The sequence below is a fragment of the Oculina patagonica genome, chromosome 8 (assembly GCF_052425735.1).
Source record: "Oculina patagonica isolate OP01 chromosome 8, crgOcupat, whole genome shotgun sequence".
In the NCBI taxonomy this organism is placed as follows: domain Eukaryota; kingdom Metazoa; phylum Cnidaria; class Anthozoa; order Scleractinia; family Oculinidae; genus Oculina; species Oculina patagonica.
The window spans coordinates 17,371,315-17,393,014 of record NC_135765.1 but is presented as its reverse complement, the minus strand read 5'-3'; the positions used below and the strand labels follow the sequence as shown (position 1 = coordinate 17,393,014).

General features: G+C 39.7%; 3 protein-coding genes across 6 annotated transcripts in view; 2 read left to right on the top strand and 1 right to left on the bottom strand.

The window, feature by feature from the left end:
* LOC144662801 (protein turtle homolog B-like) overlaps positions 1 to 17,788 on the bottom strand; it is a 41,053-nt gene extending 23,265 nt beyond the window's left edge. For all 4 annotated transcript variants that reach the window (XM_078523738.1, XM_078523737.1, XM_078523740.1 and 1 more), the window contains exons 1-4: positions 17,592 to 17,788; positions 10,687 to 11,016; positions 9,753 to 10,028; positions 8,659 to 8,949 (exon numbers count right to left, since the gene is read on the bottom strand). In XM_078523738.1, the coding sequence (XP_078379864.1) occupies positions 8,659 to 8,949; positions 9,753 to 10,028; positions 10,687 to 11,016; positions 17,592 to 17,688 (994 nt within the window). In that variant the 5' untranslated portion in view covers positions 17,689 to 17,788. The remainder of the gene's footprint in view (positions 1 to 8,658; positions 8,950 to 9,752; positions 10,029 to 10,686; positions 11,017 to 17,591) is intronic.
* Positions 1 to 21,700, top strand: part of LOC144662776 (uncharacterized) — a 238,480-nt gene that overhangs the window by 81,733 nt on the left and 135,047 nt on the right.
* Positions 13,933 to 15,171, top strand: LOC144663148 (uncharacterized). Its single transcript, XM_078524079.1, has 3 exons — positions 13,933 to 14,023; positions 14,489 to 14,662; positions 15,155 to 15,171. Exons 1-3 carry the CDS (start codon positions 13,933 to 13,935, stop codon positions 15,169 to 15,171), a joined length of 282 nt encoding a protein of 93 aa, XP_078380205.1.

The following is a 21,700-nucleotide window of genomic DNA, read 5'->3' as shown; positions in this document are numbered from 1 at the left end:
AGTCACCTTACATTGTTACAAGACGTCAGTTGTTTGAGGTTACAATCTTTAAGGACGTTCGCGCCAAAATTTTCTACTCGATAGATTTCTTTAACTTTTTTGCTGCGGTCAGATAATGAGTGTACTCGTGTCAAAAATGCAAAAAAAGTTGGGGTCACCGACTTCTTTTTAGAGAGAAAGCGTGTGGAAAACTACCCTCATTTTGAAAAATTGGCGCACGTAATTCAGCATATTTTACAGGGTTTATTGTGAAATATAACGGAGATGAGTAAACGGAGGCTAACGATCTTAGTCACATTTTGTAGAAGTGCGTCTGTTGCGTAAATAATGCCTGGTTTTGCCATCTTTTTTGTGAAACTAAACCCTGGAAAAACGCGTTTGAAACTGTCGTACGGCAAAAAGGAAAGCTCAAAAAGCGGAATTCAAACCGTCAGTGCGACAAAAAAATCAAACTTCCGCTCGATAGTTATTGTTCATTTTCTCACAAAACGTAGATATTAATTAACAAAAGTGATCCGTTAAGAAAAAAGTAGGGGTCACCGATCATTTAAGAGAGCATATTGCGACATTAATTACGTGCGCATTAGGGATGCGCATAACAATTAGTGCGAACGTCCTTAAATCAGCAGCCAGAGTGAGCTTGAAATTGTCACAACTTTTACCATTAGTTCCTGTTTACTGTACTACGTAGACTTCGAAAAGAAAAAGAGTCCATTTTCTGATTATTGCAATACTCTTGATATTTAAAAATGAAAAGTTTAAAAGATAAGACTCTTGCAATGAAGTCACCAACTACAGCTTTGTGCAAAAAATGTTTTTGTAGTGTGTTTTTAACTGGGTTGCCTGTGTAGGCAGCCCTAAGGCATTGTGGGTAGTGCAATAAAGGAAGATGGCGGCTTGAGAACGTGTGTGTGCTTTCTTGGTGGGATCCGCCTTCATCGAGGACCTGTTTGGTGTTCAGACATTACATCGGCGACAAGGATTGCGAGAATAATCCTTTCTAGCGGTATGGCGGCGACAAATATGCAACCGATGGATATTTCGGGCTCACAATCGGAATTGAGCGAGCGATGGCGTGTTTGGCTGCGAGGGTTTACATATTTTGCCGAAGGAAAAGCAAATCTTCAAAACGCCGCGAGAAAGAGGAACGAATTACTTTATCGAGCTGGTTCTGGCGTGCAGGATATGTTCGAGAATCTGGCGATCATCAATGCTCTGGAAGGTCAAGATGTTGATGTTTATTTACAAACTGTTCGAACACTGAACGCTTATTTTCGAGTGCAGGAAAATGCTGCGTATGGAAGGCATGTTCTTTGCCAGCTAAAGCAAGAACCGGGAGAAGATCTCGACTCATTCGTGCTCAGACTTCGTAAACAAGCAAGGCATTGTAGCTATGGGCCCGAGGAACTTGAATTCGCCGTGAGAGATCAGTTGTTGGAGAAAGTTTCTTACTTAGAATTACGGACCAAGCTGTTTGAGGAGCCAAATATACAACTTGCTGCAGCGATAGAGAAAGCGAGAGCGTGGGAAACGGCACGGCGTCAGGCGAAAAACATTGCCGAAGTAGAGGGAGGACAGAAAAACTTGAACATGGTCAAGGACCGCGACAGCAAGAAACCGTCAAGTGGATTTGGAACCCAGAAGTGTTATGCATGTGGCACGGTGGGACATTTTGCTCGTGATAAGGTATGTCCAGCTCGGGGTAAAACGTGTGCAAAGTGTGGTCAGAAAGGGCACTGGGCAGCTTGTTGTAAGGATGATATTGAGAGCAAAAAGGGTGGTAGAGTAAACAACGGGGGAGGACGTGGACGAAAGCGTTCTAGTGATGCTAAACGTGATTCAAAATCAGGGAACAAGCAAGTTAATCAAGTTGAGTATGACAGTGGGGATGAGCCTTATACATTCCCTATAAACTTTAATGGAGAGAGGGCCTGTGAGGATAATGTGATTATGGTCAAGATTGATAACACAACCACCGGCATGCTTGTTGACTCGGTTGCCCAGTCTACTGTACTTAGTGAGAGGCAGTTTAACAACCTTGTGAAGAGTGGCCTTAAAGCAAAACTGCAACCCGAAGAAAGGAACCTGTGAGGGTATGGCAATGGTTGTTTACCAGTTGTGGGTAAATTTAAGGCGAGTATTGAGTGTAATGGAAGGAAAACTATGGAAACGACCCTCGTGACGCAAGGAGAAGGAAGGTGTTTACTCGGTAGTCCAGCAGCTAAGCGATTGCATGTGTTGAAAGTTGGACCAGAACTAGGGGGTATGGCAAACGTTTATTCTGTGGGCAATGACATTGATGGTATTGCACATCGTTTTCCGAAGGTGTTCTCAGGAGTTGGCGAATTGTCAGGCTACCAGCTTAAGGTTACTGTAGACCTTCAGGGGTGTCTTCCGGAAAATCGTTCATACGCGCGTTTCTTTTTACAAAACCTTGGAGAAGTATATATCACTGTAAAATTAATAGAATTTAGTAGAAACTCAGCTGTGTTCTATTGAAAATCTGCGAATCTGATTGATTCTCCCACTGTTTTCTATTCGCCGATAGAAAACAGTCGCGCGCGTAGCTCTTTAAGCGGTAAATTTTCTTGGTTTTTGTCTTCAAAGTGCACAATGTTGTAGGTTTTGGACTGCAATCCTTTAAAGTTTCTACTAAAACAATTAGACTACTCGCCCTCGTTTTCTAGGAGCGATAGTCAACTCGGCTGAGCCTCGTTGACTATTTGCTCATAGAAAACTCGGGCTCGTATTCTAATTGTTAAGTAGAATCTAAAGAAATAATTATTTTAAAGATTTAAGGTGGATTTCCACTGACGCGTAAATATTTACGTACGTAAAACGCGCGTAAAAAAAGATACGTAGGCAAATTTCCACTGTCGCGTAAAAAGTAATAAAAAGCGTTTCCTTTTTACGCGCGTTGAACGTGCGTAAATGCCCGCCATACTGAATTATCAAGTTGGTGAATAGAGTGCGTGATTGTCGGCCATATTGGAGAAGTGAAACAATAAGTTGTTTTTCCTTTGGGAAAAAATCATTAACATTTTTATGCAAATATCTTGTTGTTTGACTCTTCCAACATGGCTGCCATGAAAACACTTTGTACCACACGCTAGAAAAAGAAATGCGTGAATATGACTAAGAGGCATTTTATAAATACTTCCGAAAGACACCATCAAGTAAAAGAAGATTTGAGGCGACCTTCCCGGATTCCCGGTTCAAAGCCTACGTGACCTGACGCCAGGCGTTTTCTTTCACTACTGCGTTCGTGTAATTTGGTTCTGTAGCCAGTTCTATAGATTATTTCTTGAAATGTTAAGACTTTCTCGATGAGAAGTGTTTCTACATCTGAATGTTTTCCCAAGTAAATCGATGGGCGATTTAAAACAAAATGGTTTTCCACATGGTAAGTAGTGTCATGTGACGAAATCCAAAAGTATGATTGGGTAAATCGTTGCGTAACCGCAGACAGCCGCGAAAAAAGTTGAACTCGGTTCAACTTTTTTAAAACCCCCAAAATCGCTACCTGCGTAATTGTGCGCGTCACGTGCGTAAATACCTGGAAAAAAACGTGGCATTGGAAATTGGACAACGTAAATTCGACGCACGTAATCGCGCGCGTAAAATTTCATTTTACGTACGTTTATAATTTTTACGCGCGTTAACGTGCGTAAACAAAAACGCGACAGTGGAAATCCACCTTTAGTCTAATGGTAAGCTCGCGCAAGCCCTAAACTGCAACACTGACGATGCTTGCTAAATTGAATTACCTGCTTTCGTGTTCGCATGTACGACCAAACAAACTGGACAGTGTCAATCAGCAGGTAATGGACTACAAAAGTGTGTGAGGCTTTTTGGATATTCCTATTGGTTGCTGAGAAAATCTATTGTAAACTCGGCGATTAGAATATTTGCTGATCTGCGTCATGTAAGAAGGCGTAAAACGCGAAATATTGGAAATATGAAAAAAGCATCACACACTTAGGCGCGTTAATAACCAAGAAACATTTTGGCCAAGTTTCGTTAAAATCCGTCAAATCTACATACCCTATTAATTCACTTGAAGCAGTGGAATCCTCGCAAAAATAAAGCCCGAGTTTTTTTGCTCCTAAAGATTTGCAAGCTTATCACACCTCATCAAAGTGTTTGTCAACGCGGTCATGCCGCCGACCAATGAAACACAACCTTGCGTCCCCAGAGACGCCTCACCAAAATAGTCCATTGAAATTCACTGAAACCATTATTTCGCAATCAAATCATGGTCGAATTGAACGTGGCTCAGGGGGACAAAAAACTTCCCAGAACCCTAAATTTTGGCCGAATATTTTGAATACTAGCAGCTAGTAATGATGAAATTATAGACAACAAGAATGGATTCTAACACGGGAAAACAAAAGGAAAATGAGGCGCTAGCAAGTTGGAAAGGACGGGAAACCAGCGGCGAAAATAGAAGCCAAAATCGGCTGACCGGCGATCCCAAAAAGTGCTGTAGCGGGGATGAATTCGTTCATTGAAGCTTTCCCTTAAGTATTATTGTTTGATTTGTTCTTGAGCTCCGACTGGACATCAATTTGCTTCTGGCTTTCTTCTAATCTCCCTCTTTCATTTTCGTTTTCTTTAACGCGGTTTTCTTACGAAGTTTCGTCCAAGTTGTGTTCTCTCTGTTCGACGAACTCATATCATTTTTTACAGACGTTTGCATGAAAATTTACTGATCCTTGTGGCCTAACCCGCGCTAAACACCACAGCTCTTTCGATGTAAATAAAACATTCAAAACCGCGTAACTCGAGTCGCCTGATGAAGTTTGCCGCGAAAAATGTACGAAGCGCCCTATGTGTAATAAGGATTATAACACCTTTTGCTATTCATTAACTTTTCTGAAAAGTTTTTTCTCGATATCTCGCGATCATTTAACAATTTTACATTACTTTTTTTCACCAGTGTTTAAGGTTTAGAATGAGCAAAGAATATTTTTTTTGCAAAATTTGACCTCTGAAGGTCTACAGTAACTTTAAACTGCACATTGATCCAGAGGTAAAACCTGTAGCACAGAAGCCAAGAAGGATTCCTTACCCTCTGAAAGAGAAAGTCACAAAGAAAAAAGATGAGCTTCTTAATCTTGACATCATTGAGAAGGTTTCAGGTCCAACAACATGGGTGAGCCCAGCTGTATTTGTTCCCAAACCAAACAAGGATGATGTACGGATTTGTGTGGATATGAGACCATACGAAGGGAAAAGCTTCCAATCCCAACAGTGGATAAGGTGCTGGAGTAACTGAATGGGAGCACAGTTTTTTCAAAACTTGACATGAACATGGGCTTCCATCAAATTGAGCTAGAAAAAGGTTCCAGGGATATCACAACCTTTTCAGCTAATGATTCACTGTTTCGCTACAAGAGGTTGAGTTTTGGTATTAACAGCGCCCCAGAACAATACCAGAACATCGTTGAACAAATAATTGCTGGGTGCCCTGGAGCCACCGACATCGCTGATGACATTGTGGTGCATGGAAAGACAACCGAGGACCATGACAGAAACCTTGTTGCATTGCTTAACCGATTGCAAGAGAGAAACCTCACCCTCAACAAGGATAACTGCAAGATTGGAATGAATCAGATCGTCTTCATGGGACTTCTTAAACAAGCACGGTGTGGGACCGACAGAAGAAAAGGTTCAGGCCATTCAAGAGACTGAAGCTCCAAGCAATGTCGCAGAGTTGCGAAGCTTTCTGGGACTTGTCAGTTTTAGCTCACGGTTCCTGCCTGATTTTGCGACAACCGTGGAACCACTTAGGAAGCTGACACGTTAGGGTGCCAAGTGGCGTTGGGGCAAAGAGGAGAATGAAGCATTTGAACCTCTGAAAAAACAGTTGGCTGAAGCATCAATGATGGCCTTCTTCGACAAGGATGCACCAACTGAAGTGGTTACTGATGCAAGTCCGGTTGGACTTGGGGCTGTACTCGTGCAAGAAAAGCAAGGAGTGAAGAGAACGGTCGCATTTGCAAGCCGAAGCTTGAGTAATGTCGAGCGTCGATACAGCCAGAAACCTGAAAGAAAAAGAGAAAAAGAGAAAAGAGGTCCTAGCGGTCGTCTGGGCTTGTGAGAGATTTTATTTCTACCTATCTGGGTTACAGTCATTTGAGCTTGTCACCGATTGTAAAGCTCTGGAAGCTATCTATGGTCCTAGATCTAAACCATCCGTCAAAGTTGAGGGATGTGTTCTGTGTCTTATGCCGTTCAAGTACACAGTGCGTCATTGTTGTCTTGTAAATTAATTATTATCTTGTATATTGATTTGTATTATCTATTTCTTCATAACTATATATTTTTGTTTGTGTGGCAAAAAGAAATAAATAAATAAATATAGCTGATTGCCAAAGTCGTTTGACAAAGATACCAGCCTTGCCCCGTGATGGTGCAACTGAAGAGTATGTCAGAATAGTAGCAGTCAACGCTACACCACGCGCCACCCGAGAGATAGAGAGAACTTCCGCTGAAAACGAGGAACTCACTGAGGTGTTTCGTTGTTGGAAAGCAGGGGACTGGTCTACAGCGCTTAGTCCATACAGGTTGTTGGGTGATAAAATTACTGTAGTTGGAAGATTGGTGATGAGAGACATGCGGATTGTTGTTCCTGCGAGCTTGCGTAAACGGGTTCTTAGAGTTAGTCCACGAAGGACACCACCAAGGGATCGTGAAAACGAAAGATTGCCTCCGAAGCAAGGTGTGGTGGCTGAATATGAACAGTATGGTGGAACAGTCACTGCAAAAATGCCCTGGATGTCAAGCTGTGACTCCTGCTGCCACAATACCTCCTGTAAAAGACAACGACCATGCCAACAAAGCCATGGAGGGACCTTGCAGTAGATCTGATGGGTCCACTCCCAACAGGGGAGAGCCTTGAGTGACTGTCGACTACTATAGCAGATGGATTGAGGTGAATGTAGTGAGAAGCACAACTAGCAGTGTTATCATCAGGTGCTTGGGGAAACATTTTACCCTCCATGGCATCTCAAAGACATTACGGACAGACAATGGGGCGAACTTAGTTAGCCGTGAGATGTAAGAATTCCTCAATGAGTTGTGAATCGAACACAAGAAGACAGTTCAACTGTGGCCGAGAGCGAAGGAGAGGTTGAACGGCAGAATAAATCGCTCCTTAAAGCTTTGCGTGCAGCACAAGCTGAGAGAAACCATGGGAGCAAGAGCTGCAGAAGTATCGTTTTGCCTACAGGTCACCACCTCACACCACTACAGGTGTTAGCCCGGCTGAGCTATTGTATGGAAGGAATATCCGAACAAAGATGCCAGAATCTGAAGGGGGCAAGGAAGAGGAGAGGTCGAGTACCACAGACCAGCAGGGACGGGATCAGGATACAGAGCAGAAGAAGCGAGGGGCTAAAACTGCTAACAAGAGAGCTGCGGAGTCAGACATAGCACAAGGAGACAAGGTGTTGCTGTTGAAGCGGAAACAGAACAAGCTGTCTGCAGTGTATGATCCAGACCCATACAGTGTAATATCCAAGAAAGGGGACCTAGTGGTCATTGAGCGAGGTGAAAACCTACTTAAGAGGAATGTAGGCCATGTGAAAAGGTTCATAGAACAAAGACCACAGGCTTGCCAGCCACAGCAGTAAGAAATTCAGCCAGTAGCACAGCCATTGGTTCAGCAACCAGTACTAAAACCAGCTACCCTTCCTGTTCCTGAACTGGATGAGATCCCAACACAAGGACCAGTGACTGAGCCTGTTATGGAACCATCACCACAACCCGCTGTTACTCGGGTACCAGAACAGACCAGTGAACCTCGAAGATCAACACGGAAGAGAACTGAGCCAAGCTGACTTAAGGACTATGTTACTGGAAAAGACTAATTTAAGCGAACTTATTAAGGACATTGCTACTTAAGATAGTTTTCTGATATGGACAGTGAGGACTACGTTTTGTGTTTTGACTAAGAAGTGTTATTCATTGAACAAGAGACTATGCATTGTGGGTAGTGCAATAAAGGAAGATGGCGGCTTGAAAACATGTGTGTGCTTCTTGGTGAGACTCCTCCTTCATCGAGGACCTGTCTGGTGTTCAGACATTACAGTTTGTATCAGAAAAAAAATGAAGCAGTTGTGGCACATCTTTTTAAGTAGAAAGATCCAAGAAAATTCGTCAAGAAAAATCTGAGAAAAATCTGAAAGAACCAAGTTTCAAGATAAAGCAAGATCTCAGACATCCGGCAAAACAAAATGCCGGAAACTGAAAAGTGTGAATGGTCAGGCAGACACTGTCTATCAACTGAAAGTGAGTTCTTTTAAAGTTTCCGAAGGATTCCTTTCATGTTAATTGATAATTAAGTTTGAAAGTATGATTCAATCTTTACTGATGCTCCCAGACGGTGTTTCTTCTTCTTCTTTCAATTTTTAACTGAGGCTCTGACAAAATCCTGGGACGGCCCGAATTCACGAGAAGACCGCTGGCCAGCAATTGTCTCGAGTTTAAGTAAATTTCATTTAGCAACTTGTGCAATCATATACATCTACTACACAGATATCACTGCACTAGCTCTTCATTGAAGTACAGATTAGACAGTTGGAATACCAGGAACAACAATACTGTATTTTTTTAAAAATATATTTATATATAAAAATGTAAAACATCACTTACAATTGACTAAAAGGTAAGCAGATTTCCTCTCTCCAACTCCCAAAGCATTTTGTCCTTCACAAGAGTATTGGCCAGCACTGCTCTTTTTAACTTGATTGGCTGTCAGTCTCTGTCCATCCGAAATTGTGTTAATGGTATAATCTCCAGAATCGAAAATCTGGCTGCCATCCTTAAACCATCTATATGTGATACAAGTGGGAAGTGCTTCTAAACGGCAATACAATTCTGCATTTTGTCCTTCTACCACAGTTCGTTTACTTTGCAAACTGTCCACCCTGTGTTGGGGCTTGACTGAAAAAAGGTAAAGACAGTAATATAAACTAAAACGAATCAAAGTCAAAGTTAATCAAGAATGTCTTTTTCACCCCAAGTCATTTATGTACCTCATTTCTGACTAGTCAAATGTATCATGAAAAAAAAAACCTCTTTAATAATGTAGTTGCCCAATGAACCAAATTTTACTCACTAATGCCTCTGAGTGACAAAGCTGGGAAGAATTTTCTGTGAACTCCTTAATGATCAAGATCAATACAGTGTATAATTATGTATTTTATGAGCAAAGCAATGTCCTAACGTGTAATCTTGATAAAAGATATTATTTATTTTATACATAGTAAACAACCACAGTGCACAAACACAAAAAATAGCACTGATAAAAAATAGTTATGCTTAAAACAGACAAATAGACCTGTACATGTACAATGTGCAGTGTACATTGTGCATGTTTTTTTTGTTTTTTGATTTTTGCATCTTACAAGCGAGTTGAGAAATGAGGCAGCGTGAAGAGTGATTTAGGGCGCTGGTGTTGTAATCCAGAGGTCCCTTGTTTAAACCCTCCACCCTAACACTGGCTGGATTTGTTCTCGCTCGTTCCGAGTTCAAATCCTCGGTCACGCTTTGTATATAGCCAACTGGTCTGCCTCCTGCCAGTTGGGATTAACAATCTCATGTTCTAGTAAAATATGTGTTTCCTCTGTTTCATGCCCGTAAACAAACTATCTCGATGCTAAGTGCATGACCACTATAAAAACAACATTTTCATTTTTACATTTTTTTTACATTTTACATGTATAGCAAGTCATTAGTGGACTTACATCTCACTGTAACAGCAAATGTATGTTCTGCTGGGTTTACGATCAGTCCCGGTGCAGTAACAACAGCCTCGCATCTGTACGTCCCTGCATGGTTCCTGGTAGCTGAAGTTATTGTGTAGTTTGAGTTGTTGGGATCTTGTTGAACCTTTGTACTGCCTCTATACCATGTGATCAATGGTTTGGGATTACCAGTGGCGACACATAACAAAGTTCTTGTATTTCCTTCATCTATAGTGATTGCAGGTCCTGATGTTCTGAGTGTGATCTGTGGTCCAACTATTTAAGGTGAAACATCAAAATAAAACTGTGAGACAGGAATTTTTTACAAAAACTTCCTCCGGAATCGACTCTGGACTGAAAAAGCAAACATATCGCGTCCTGTATAAAATGAACTTGTAAGAGTACATGTACAAAATGAAGTTTCATATAATTCAATATCCCATGCAGGACTGAGCTGGGAAATGAATAGAGCACTCCCTCGCATTTGGGTCAAGTCCTCAGACAGGGTAATACTATTGTTATTATACAATCATTCAGGAACACAACCCGCTGGTCTGTATAAAGAGAATGCATCTTCCTCGAGTACTGTTGGCTGTATCTGAAGGGTCATCTGAGCAACATGGGACACGAAACATGGTCATGATGTCAGTTACATCTAAGCAGAAGCATGTTTAAACGGGCGAGCAAAAAATTTGCATGTTTGCTCGTCAAAATTAAACGTTTGAGGGAGTGTCAGACAGCGTATGACATGAGCAATGGCATCACGACTGATTTCGCTGCACAGCGAACAGAGTTTGGGATATTAGAGGGATATATTAGATGGGTCCACGATACTCATTACCTTCTTAGTAAGAAAACACAACATGTCTCAGAATTAAAGATCCCCTGTATAAAGTAAAAAGAAAATAAAGATAATAAAGATGGTGGAACTTACCAACCACAATTAGTTCAGCCTGGTTTATTATCCAGTCAACAGTTGTAAATGTAACTCTACAATCATAATTTCCACTGTCTTTTGCTTGAATGTTTTTTAATTTGATTGTAGCACTTCCTGACACTTCTACTCTGTTGGTATATGCTGGAGCAATACTGACTCCACTTGAGTTCTTAGTTGCAATTCTCTGGTTGCTATTAAATGACCATTCTATTTCATCAACTGTTTTTCCATCTGGATTGTAGAACCATGATAAAATCACGTCATTTCCTTGAATTTGATAAACAGGATTGCCATTGTTGGGTGAACCGGTAAAACTCGGCTGACAGTCTGCCAATGTAAAAACAAGGAAACATTTCAAGGACTAAACAAAAGATACGGCGCCGGAACAGTACAGCAAGAACTGCATGTACATGATGCACTTTTGTGCTCGTTTGTACTTATGTGCTCGTTAAGGGGGAAGACAGTTAAACTACAAACGCAGTACTCACTTTTTAATTACTCCTCTACATAATCCATTTTGAGTTTTGAACTCTAAAAGTTAGTGCAAGCGATTGCTGATGATCAGTGGCAGCAACAACACTGAGCAGGGGATGGGATGTCACATTTTTTTTCAGGTTTTCGTCTGAGATTGCAGACATTGGACAACAAAGCAGATATCAATTTTCCTTTTTGATTTGGTTTTTTCCTTACGTGTTTTGTCCACTTTGCAAATGGTCATGTACATGTGCAAGCAATAAAATAATGTACGTGCATACCTTACTAACTGTTCTAACTGTACAGTTTATTTCTACACACATACATAAATGTGCATTTACAGTGCGACTACTTACGACTACTTGAACAAAATTAACAATCAAACATTAGTAGGGCACAGAGAATGATACCCCTTTTCTTAAACGAAACGACAACGTTGAAGGTATAAATAATAGCTCTGTACACTGCAAAATAGAAAACCTGAACAAGTTTCGGACTAATTCGTACCTTTTAGGAAACTATCTATGTGTTTGTTTATTTAGGTCATGCAGTCGTAAATTTCAAGCGCTTCCCTATTCTTGGTTTTCATGTTACGTCATAAAATTCTGAAATCGAAATTCACTAGGCCTGCTAAATTTTCGTTGTCATTAGGCGAAAGATAAACTAGAAAAATATCTTTTTGCAAATTTCCAGATCGATAGTGTCATTCGTTTTAAAAACAGAGCATTTTGAATATTTGAGTTCTCCGTCGTATGTGACATCAAGCTGAGTGCCGTGACAAAGCTGTTTTGTTTTGAAAAAGGCCTTTCCTTTCCATTTTGAGCAGATTTAACATTTCAGATATAATAAGTGGTTTTTATGTGAAAGTGTACTAGCTCTTAAGCCAAGGATAGCCGCTGTTGTAAACAGAATTGAGTTCCAGATGGTTTCTCTGACATCACGGCGGCCATATTTGTGTCCCTCGGAAGGACACAGTTATGGAATCTCCATACTAAGCTTTATAAATTTGCGTGGAAAGGTTCGGAAAATAACTCGCTAACGGTACACCGCACAGACCCGAAACTTAGAGAAAGTCTTTATCTATTTATCATCTATAACATCTGAAATTCATAGCTTCTGTAGTTGAATGGTTTCGAATTTATTTTTGGATTGCGTGACAGTGAAAACCAGCAATAGTTTTCGATAAACCATAGCATTTTGTTCTACCAAAATTATCCGTTATGATAATTTCGCTGTTACGGATGAGATTTGTAAAATGTTTTACAGTATTAGAGGAGTTGAAAGCAAAGTAAGCCAGACCATTTAGATAAATTGCCTTCACTTGGTTTCCAATTTTTGAGATTAGTTATTTTGTATTATATATATTGTTTTTTTTTCTTTTGGTTTTCTATTATGTTATCTCGGCATATTAGCATGTACTGCTAGGGGCCTTAGATTTTAATATTATTAAAAAACGTAAACGTGACCAGGAAACGTATCAAAGAGCATTTAGGCTAATTTTTTATGAACACTTGTGGAGTGGACTGTAGCATTTATTACATTAGCTGTTTGAGCAACGCCGTCAAACGTGTCTGTGATAGCAAATGTCCAATGAACACGCACGATAAATGAAAATGCAGAAAAATGCTTTCAGTACAAAGACCTGGGTCACTGTTTGCTCAAGCTGGAAAACAAAGGTTATACGTTATTATAGGAATATAACGAAGCATTTTAACAACGCGAACAAAATTTAAGCGTAATAAAATTAACGCGAATTGTCGAAAATTTATGTTAACATGCATTTAATTAACGCGAATTCTCGTGTGATGTGTGCTTACATGCAGTCGATTTATAGCAACCTGCGCTATTCAAAAGACAAAACAACAAGTCCACAACGACCAACAACAGAACTTAAGGTTTGATTCTGATAAACCATATACACAACAAAGAAATTTAAACACACCAAAAGGTGACTAACTATTCATTGAATGGGTCCAGGGATGAAATACATCCCTTCTTGGCTCTTTCCATTGCCAAGAAGATGTCGTGTATAACTTATAGTATATAAAGGTGTTTTAAAATAACGATGCTGTAAAATAGTGTGATTTTAATTAACAATGACGTCAATTAACGTACATGAAATTAACGCGAACTTTTTAAATTCGCGTTAATTACATGTATCGTTAATTTCCTATAGTAAGGTAATCCTGATATTATGAGCTACGACGCTAAACAACTTGACGAGAAATTGAAGAAGTTTTTCGCCAAAGTGAGCCGAAGGATAGTTCCGAATACGAGCCATACAGTTTGCATGTAATGTTAGCGTCCTTGGACCGTCATTTAAAAAAGCCGGCAGCAGTATCTCCAAGGTTGTTAACAGCCACAAAGTACTCGAAGGGAAAGTTTGCTTTCTCGTTGAGCATGGTTACAGCAAACGTCCTCATACGTCCATGGTTATGACCACCAAAGATGAAAAACTATTGTGATCGAAAGGACTCCTTGGCAGCCAATCATCGAAGTCTCTGATAGCGACAATCATGTTCCTGCTTACCCAGCACTTTGGATAACGGAGCTGTCAAGAGCACCGCGACATGTTTGTCAAAGATGTTTATTTCAGTAGACACGAAAATGGTGTCGAGTACGTCACGTACGAAAAAAATCCCTCAAAAAACTCGCCAGGGCGGACTTCGCAAGAAAAGGCGAGTGGCTCAACCGAAAATGTTTGCAACTGCTGGGCTTAGATGTCCAGTTAAGCTCCTGAAAACCTTTCTTTTACACAGACTCAAGGAAATGAAAAGCAGTGGGCCATTTTATCTTGCTTTGATTGAGCGCCGGAAATCGCAAGTGTGGTATAAGCAGCAGAGAATGGGGATCTCAGGGGGTGGGGTGGGGGAGGGGGCACTCCCGTATATAAGCTATATAAGGTGTGCCACTGAAAAGGGTACGATTTTCAGGCAGTTTAGTCTGGGATAGACTATAGTAATCAGAGAGTTTTGGTCTGGAACAGTGTATCATTTTCCGTAAAACTTATCAGTGTCCTTAAGAATTTAATCGACAAAGATTTCCAGATTTCATTAAAAAATAAGTACGGCGGGAAGTACGGATACTATTACTCCTGGTAACATTAACAACAAAGAAATCGTTGATATATGGCTCTAGGATAGGGTTGGGATTTTCGGTGTTTAATCTAGAACAAGACTGCAAAATGCCGCTGAACGTGGCCTTGTATAGGTTAAGGGTCTCAGAGTCCCAGCGGCACAGCCCCAGCTGAACTTTTGCATTAACTCCTTCATGACGTCAATGGCTCTTCACGCCGAAATTAAGGCAAGCAGCTTATAAATCACAGTGTCGACGAATGTTAGTGAAGAAACTCAAAGCTGGCCAGGTAATATTACTGGCGTAACTGGTCACACAAACGAGCGCTCTCTTGCTGATTACGAAGAAGGCGACGATAACGAACAACGGCTCGTTTTTTATAATCATTACCGGTTCATAAGCACATGCATGATATGCACAGGCGGTAGGTTGGCGTTTCTTTTGCTGTGGCAAACATGTTGATGATGAACGAGGAAATGACGATGACAGTGAATCATGTTCACGTCACCAGGGGCCCGTTTCTCGAAAGCCCCGAAAACTTTTCGGGCCCGTAAAGCCATTTTAAATTATCTGTATTTTACAAACAGAGAAGTGTATAGGCCTGAGACTTTGTATAAAGGAAACCTCTGTTCATATGAAAAATATCATGGAATTAAACAGCTCTGTAATTATATGGTTTGAGATTTTGCTATAGCTTTTCGGGTGCGAAAACTTTTCGGGACCTTCGAGAAACGGGCCCCAGGGCCGTAACCAGACCTTTGCCATAAACGAGGTAAGATCGTGAGTTCTAGGGCATGCCCTCCAGAAAATTTTGAAAGCTTGAAGCTTTGAATCTCTTTCAGAGATATTCTTCATGAGGTATTTCTTGAGAAAAATCAGTCTTGATCAACTATTAATTATTTTCCCAACAAAACAGACCAGCTTGGTCGTTAGCATACATTGCAAAATCGGTTGTTGATGATTATTTAACTTGGATGGATGATAAAACTATTACACACGTAAAAAAGATTCACATTCATTGTATTTGACTACAATTTTGTAAAAAAAAGATTGAGCGATCTTTGTGCGATCACATTTGATCACAAGTTGTAATAAAGTACATCACTTTTGCGTGACAAATACACAGATAGCCTGTTAGGCCTGGTTCACGAGCCCGGGGGGGGAGACTCCCATATGAAAGGGACGGGGATGCTCGTCGTCTCGCTTGGGGGTGTAAATTTCGGATTTTGGTCTCGCTTAGGGTGTTATGGGAAAAATGCCATTATTTTTAGCCGTTAAGGTCTCGTTTAGGGTTGTACGCGAAAAAATAACCAAAACGAAAGAAGTTTCATTCCTTATATTTACTTGATTCATATAAACAAAGTCTCTTTTAGGGGTCTTCATAAGCTTCGGCCACGCCCAGATTGGTCTCTTTTAGGGGTTAAATTCAAAATTTCCGACGAGCATCCCCGTCCCTTCCATATGGGAGTCCCCCCCCCCCCCCCGGGTTCACGAGCCGACATGGACATAAGGACATAAAGAAAAGATCAGTTTTTTCCTTATTTCATTATGCTTATGTCATTATTTTCCTGTTATATTGTATGTCATGTTGTTTACACTGGTGACATAAAACACCAATGCAAGGAGCACGTGTTGTTTGCGTGACCTTGCCGATATGTCGTTATGTCGCTAGTGTGAATCTAGCTTCCCACGCAGTCGTTCTTAGGGGCGATCGTGTCACACGATCGCCAGCTAGTGTAAACCAGGCCTTGGCCTCGTAGCTTAAATCAAAGAGGTCTATGACCTACTCGTGAATGCGTTAGATATATTTGAATCGTTCCTTTGAACAGTATCGATGGAAAATATTCATTATAGGGATTAATAATAAGAATCAACTTTATTTAAAGAGGGTAAACATATATATATAACAGGTCGCTAAGATATAATAATTACTTTTTTCATCACTTTAATTGCTTAGCAAACCGATGGCTTAGTGATAGAGCTCTGCGTTCTAAAGCGTGTGACCGGGGATCGACTCTCATACCCTGTGGCTAAAATTCTTTATTTCTTCTTATTTTTTTCCACGGATATTATATACATATCTGTCTTGTATAGAGTTTCGTTACTCTTTTCCTGATTATCCTTTAATAAATCGTGCCGTGCTCTAACCTTCCCAGTCTTTTAATAACACATACATAAAGTCACTGGTCATCGTTTCCGAATGTTCGCGATTATTATATAAGAAAAGGCAATATTTCATCGTTTGGGAAACGATTGTTTCTCATTTACAGGGGATAAGTATTTTCTACACTTATTTCTTTGAAATGATACCTTTGTAAAGCTGTATTTTTATTCACAGCCGAGGGAAACGAAATTTAGAAAGCGTCCGTGAGCATACCTAATTTGCATAATGTTAACACATGGATGGAAGGATGGACGGATGGCTCAACTTCCCCACTATACTCGTTCATTATGCATTCACGAGTAAAAATTAGAATAGTTTCTGCAGGATATTTGGGATAAATACCGGCTTTTGATATTTAGGAAACTATCACGAGCAGGTATTTATCCCAAATATCCCTGGAAACCATGCTATTTCCTGTGCAAATAGAGCACTCAAAATTATAGAGAATCACGTACGGTCGACGATCTCTAAACGGCAAGCAAATATCAGTTGTTTTGTTTAAGCGCGTCTGATGGTGGGCTGTGCGTGAATACATGTATTCTTGGTGCCGTTGTCTGAACAAATCTATAACTTTGTGAAGGACGTTTTAGCATTTGTAAAAACTATTTGAATTTTCACGAATGAAATAATTCTTTAACTCTAATCACTGATATGCATATGAGTCTTGTGGGTAGATTAACATTGACTGCTTCAGTGGAAAGGCATTTTGAATATTTTCCGTGTTGAATATTTTGATCAAGACGTGTGTTTGAACATGTATTTTCTAAGTAGACTTCAAAGTTAGCTTCACTTAAAGGGGAGAAACAAAAGACGGCTTTTTCTCACACTACGCTTCCGTCATTCTGTTGGCACAAAACATTCCAAGTGACATAAAATAAATGTAGCCCATACATAAACAACGGCATGAACATTGATGAATAGATGACGATCCACACACTGAAAACGCAGAACAACAATTATACCCATGATGAGTCGTGCAGACCTGTAAAAGACTCTTAGTTAGATTCTCGTATTAAATAACTGAAAGCGAATAAATTGAAAGTTGTCTGTACAGGCGTCAAACCGTCTCGGATTCTCTTAAAATAACGACCACCGCACAACGGCAGGAGAACGTAGGACATACGTATCAGCCCTTAACTCTTAGAGATATTAACATTCTGCTAAGCTTGTGTAAAGACAGTTAACTTACCAACAAACTGGAAGTTAGCAACTAGCAGAAAGAATATGCCACTTGACCAAATTAAGCCAGTTTTCTCCATGCCCCGATTTATTCTGAACACAGCCATATTGGTAAACAATATACTACTGAGGCATCTTTGATTTATTGATAAGTACTTCACTAAAAGGAAGTCCCAGTCAAGTCTTTTAAGAGTCGTGGAAATTTGCATTCAAAATCTCGTCCCCAGGGCCCACTTTTCTTTTGTCAGTTTATGAGCACCAAGAACGCTGACTCAACCGACAGCGCTGAAAAACGTTTGCGCATGTGCAGAAATTTAAAAGACTAAAAAGGAATGACTGGAAAAGTGAACATTGTGGCGATTCTTTAAGGAAACCCCTGAATATTTAAGGTTAAGATTGAAACTGAAGGTACATTATTTTATGTTCTTTTAACTCTCAATTTGCTCTTTCATAATTTTTTGCACTTTTTGCTATAAGTATCGGAAGTTTGCTCGCTCGGGTAAGAACTTTGCCATCGATGGAACAGTCTCCGCATGTAAGTGGACCGTAAACATTTTGCTCATTTTTAAGAAATCGCTAACATACCTAACGCTTATATTAAAACTGAAGTGACACCTAACTTCGTTGTGTTAACGTTAGTTTCTGACGTGCCGGTCTTTCTTCTACTATCTGCCACAGATTATGCAAAGCATGTCTTTTATTTTCATGATTCATTGCATATTATACCAGGTAGAAACAAAATTAATGCTTGTCATTTCCAGGTCAGTTTAAGTTTTGCTGTATGCTTCCCTTAAACTAGCAGAGCATGTCAATAAAGGTCAGTGTTCTTCAACATTTACTCATTGCAGTGTAAACCTAAAATTTTAGTACACTCATTTGTGTTACATACTTGCTGCCAGCTAAGTATTGTCATTCAAAGGACAATAATTTAAATTAATGTAGAGTCTGATTTTACTTTGGTAACTTTTCAATGAGGCTGTTAATATTTTGTTGTCCTTCAGTGCTGACTTTTACTGATGAAAAATGCTACTGGTCATAAGCAGTGTAGAACAGTTTTATACAAGAGAAGTTACACTATAATTGACATTTACATTATTTTGGTTTTTGTCTTTTTGACATGGCGTTATGTTGCTTTTTTTTCTTCTTACCCCTAATTAACAACACAAACTGGGAAAGGATCCAGAAAGTGTAACAACTTTTAATTTACTTATACAAGCATTCATCATCCAATAAGACAGCTTCCAGATGTCTTATAATAGGAACAAAAGCTAACAAATCTAAATGAAAGGATCTGAATACAGTCGACTCCCGATAACTCGAACCCTCGCTAACTCGAACCTCGCGCTAACTCGAACCAAAATCCATTTCCCCTGGATTTCCGTTATACATTTACTGTAATTTTACCCTCGGTAACTCGAACCCTCGATAACTCGAATCTCTCGCTAACTCGAACCAACTTTCGTTTCCCTTCAGGTCATTTTCTATATAATTTTACCCTCGATAACTCGAACCATGTCTGTCAATACATGACAAGTCAAAACAAACAGCGTGCCTTAGTCCAAAACGTTGAAATTATTTTGAAATAAAAACGTACACGAGTTAGCAACGCCCCTCAAAACACGAACTGTGCCACGCCATTGACGTGCTACAGACCGTGCGTTCAGTTCGTTTGTGAAGGCCCGGGTGTGGAGGTTGATACCGATTCTTCCAAATCCGACCTTAGAAAACTTTAAAGGACTATCTCCAGTGCGAATAAACTGACTATTTCTCAAAAGGTAAATCGCATAAACTCTGTAGCAGTAGCCTACATATAGGATTAGCGTTGTTCTCTTTGAAACCTGCAAAGTTCGCAGCTATTAAATTTGCTTTGTTTTACGATACGTTTTGATGTATACCTGACAGTGATTAAAAAATAAGTTGTTCCTTTCTCTTTCGGCTTATTTATACTCTAATTAAATTTGTTTATTTAAAATGTACGCTGGTCTACACTGTTCTATGAATAGAAAATCAGTAAATACCCTTTTTCCTTATTTCCGGTAATTTGTTTTCAACTTCCGATAACTCGAACTCCCGATAACTCGAACCATTTTCAATTTCCCTTGAAGGTTCGAGTTATCGGGAGTCAACTGTAACTGAAATTAAATGTAAACTAAATCAGCCAAACATTTGGGCTCCTTGCTTCAAATATGATTATTATAGCTGTAAAGATAAACTGCACATGTAATTTCTACAGCCGAAATTATGCTATTTAAATGCTTTTTTTTCAGAAAGGACAAATCGATAGTGCCTTTTTTACAAATCTGATGAACAAAGTCGCTTCAGAGTATAAAACCCATTGAACACATATGCATAAATGTTAGCTTGTTTTCAAGAATGTCATAAATCTTTCACAAATAGTATCTGTTTCTCTCCACAGTTCATCATTAAAAATGCTTGCCATCATGTTTCTATCCACTTGTGGTTACCGTACCGTAGTAACTCTCATGTTCAACAAACAAGGAAAAACCCAGTGCAAACAGTCAATCATGTCGTTCGGTGAAAACGGGTGAACATCATTATGGCCATTCCCAAGATCGTTTTGCTCCTTAGTCTCATTGCGCTGCAAGGTCTCCTGGCAAGTATCTCTCACTCGGTTGCTTTTGATGTCGGTGTCACAGCAATGAACGTACAAGAACGGAACAGTTTGCAAGATTTTACTTTTTAAGGGGTTCTGCCACTGCAACGAGACAAAAGAAGTTTTGACACCTAACTTATTATGGGAAATTAACGATACATGTTATTAACGCGAATTCCAAAAATTCGCGTTAATTTTATTCACGTTAACACTATAAGCATCTGACCAGAAATTTTCTTAAATTCGCGTTAATTATATTACGCGTAAATTTTGTTCGCGTTGTTAAAATGCTTCGTTATATTCCTATAATAAGGTAAGTGTTGACTAGGTATATGTCTATTCCTTATCCCAGAACACAGGATTTCAATTTCAATCTTTTCTCCTTTGATTTTGATAAAGGACCAAGTGACCCGAATATTCCTGGATTTATGGCTGATTTCGCTTGGTATCGAGGTTTTTCTCATCCCATTTTAAGTGCAAATGAAGTAAAAAACAAACAAAAAGTAATGAAGAATGACGTTTCCGTTTTGAAATATCTTTTTTAGTTTTAGAGAAACATACTTTTTTGTATTATGCAAATTAGGAAAGTGATGTCGTCATCCATCGTTCCCCAAAATTAAAAAAACACTGAATCAAGAGTTCCTCAAGAAATATTAGAAATGTGTTCTTTAAACTTGGCACCATACATCTACCTTGATTTATAAAAGGTGGCCTTTGGGCTGTTGAGGAATGTATGGGGTTTCAATTTTTTTTGGAGACATGAAGAATTGTTCGGCTTTGAATGAAATGTTACCCTGTTTGATGTAGTGATTTCAATTTTACTTTTTTGCCCTTCCTCCTTCCCTCCCTCGATTTACTTGTGGTTTGTTTAGCCGTCTCTAACTCTAGCCCTCCCTACAATTTGAATTGTAGTCGCGCGCGCTGACTCGTAAAACAGTTGTGATCTAGCTTTCTATTTTGCTGTCTAAAGGAAGTTTGCCGGAGGACAATCTTTCCTTTTTCATTTGGACGCGGGCTCTTTAGTGTGACGGGGTTTGAATATTCTTCACTCCTCTCCTTCAGCGACGTCTGCCATCATACATACATACATACATACATACTTTATTTGATGAGTAGGTTGGGTAAAAAGGCAGCCAAAGGGCTGATGTGGACCTACTATACTAAAAATTAAGAATTACATTTATAAATTTAAAACTAGCACACTAACTAACACTAAGATAAAAAGAAGAGAAATTTACATACAACATTAAAAATATAATAGATTAAAAGTTAAAAATATATAAAATCATCCTTTTTATTAGCGACTACTGTTGCCCCCTTGTTTCAGTAGCCGTCACACTCTATGCCAAATGTACTCCCCCACCTCCAGCCCCCGATATCTTACAAGCATTAGTCAAAGGTGTGCTTTGGTTCAATGTGAATACAGTTTTGCAAATATAAGTTCGATGTGAGCTTTTGAAACTGAGTGAGAGTGGCGGTGGCCTAATGGTTAGTGCGCTGGACTC

Excerpts from the sequence above, each read along its gene's own strand:
- LOC144663148 (XM_078524079.1), top strand. The coding sequence starts at position 13,933 with ATGAAAAGCAGTGGGCCATTTTATCTTGCTTTGATTGAGCGCCGGAAA. Across the intron at positions 14,024-14,488 it reads GAGAATGGGGATCTCAGGGG|TGTCGACGAATGTTAGTGAA; the intron begins GTGGGGTGGGGG and ends TATAAATCACAG.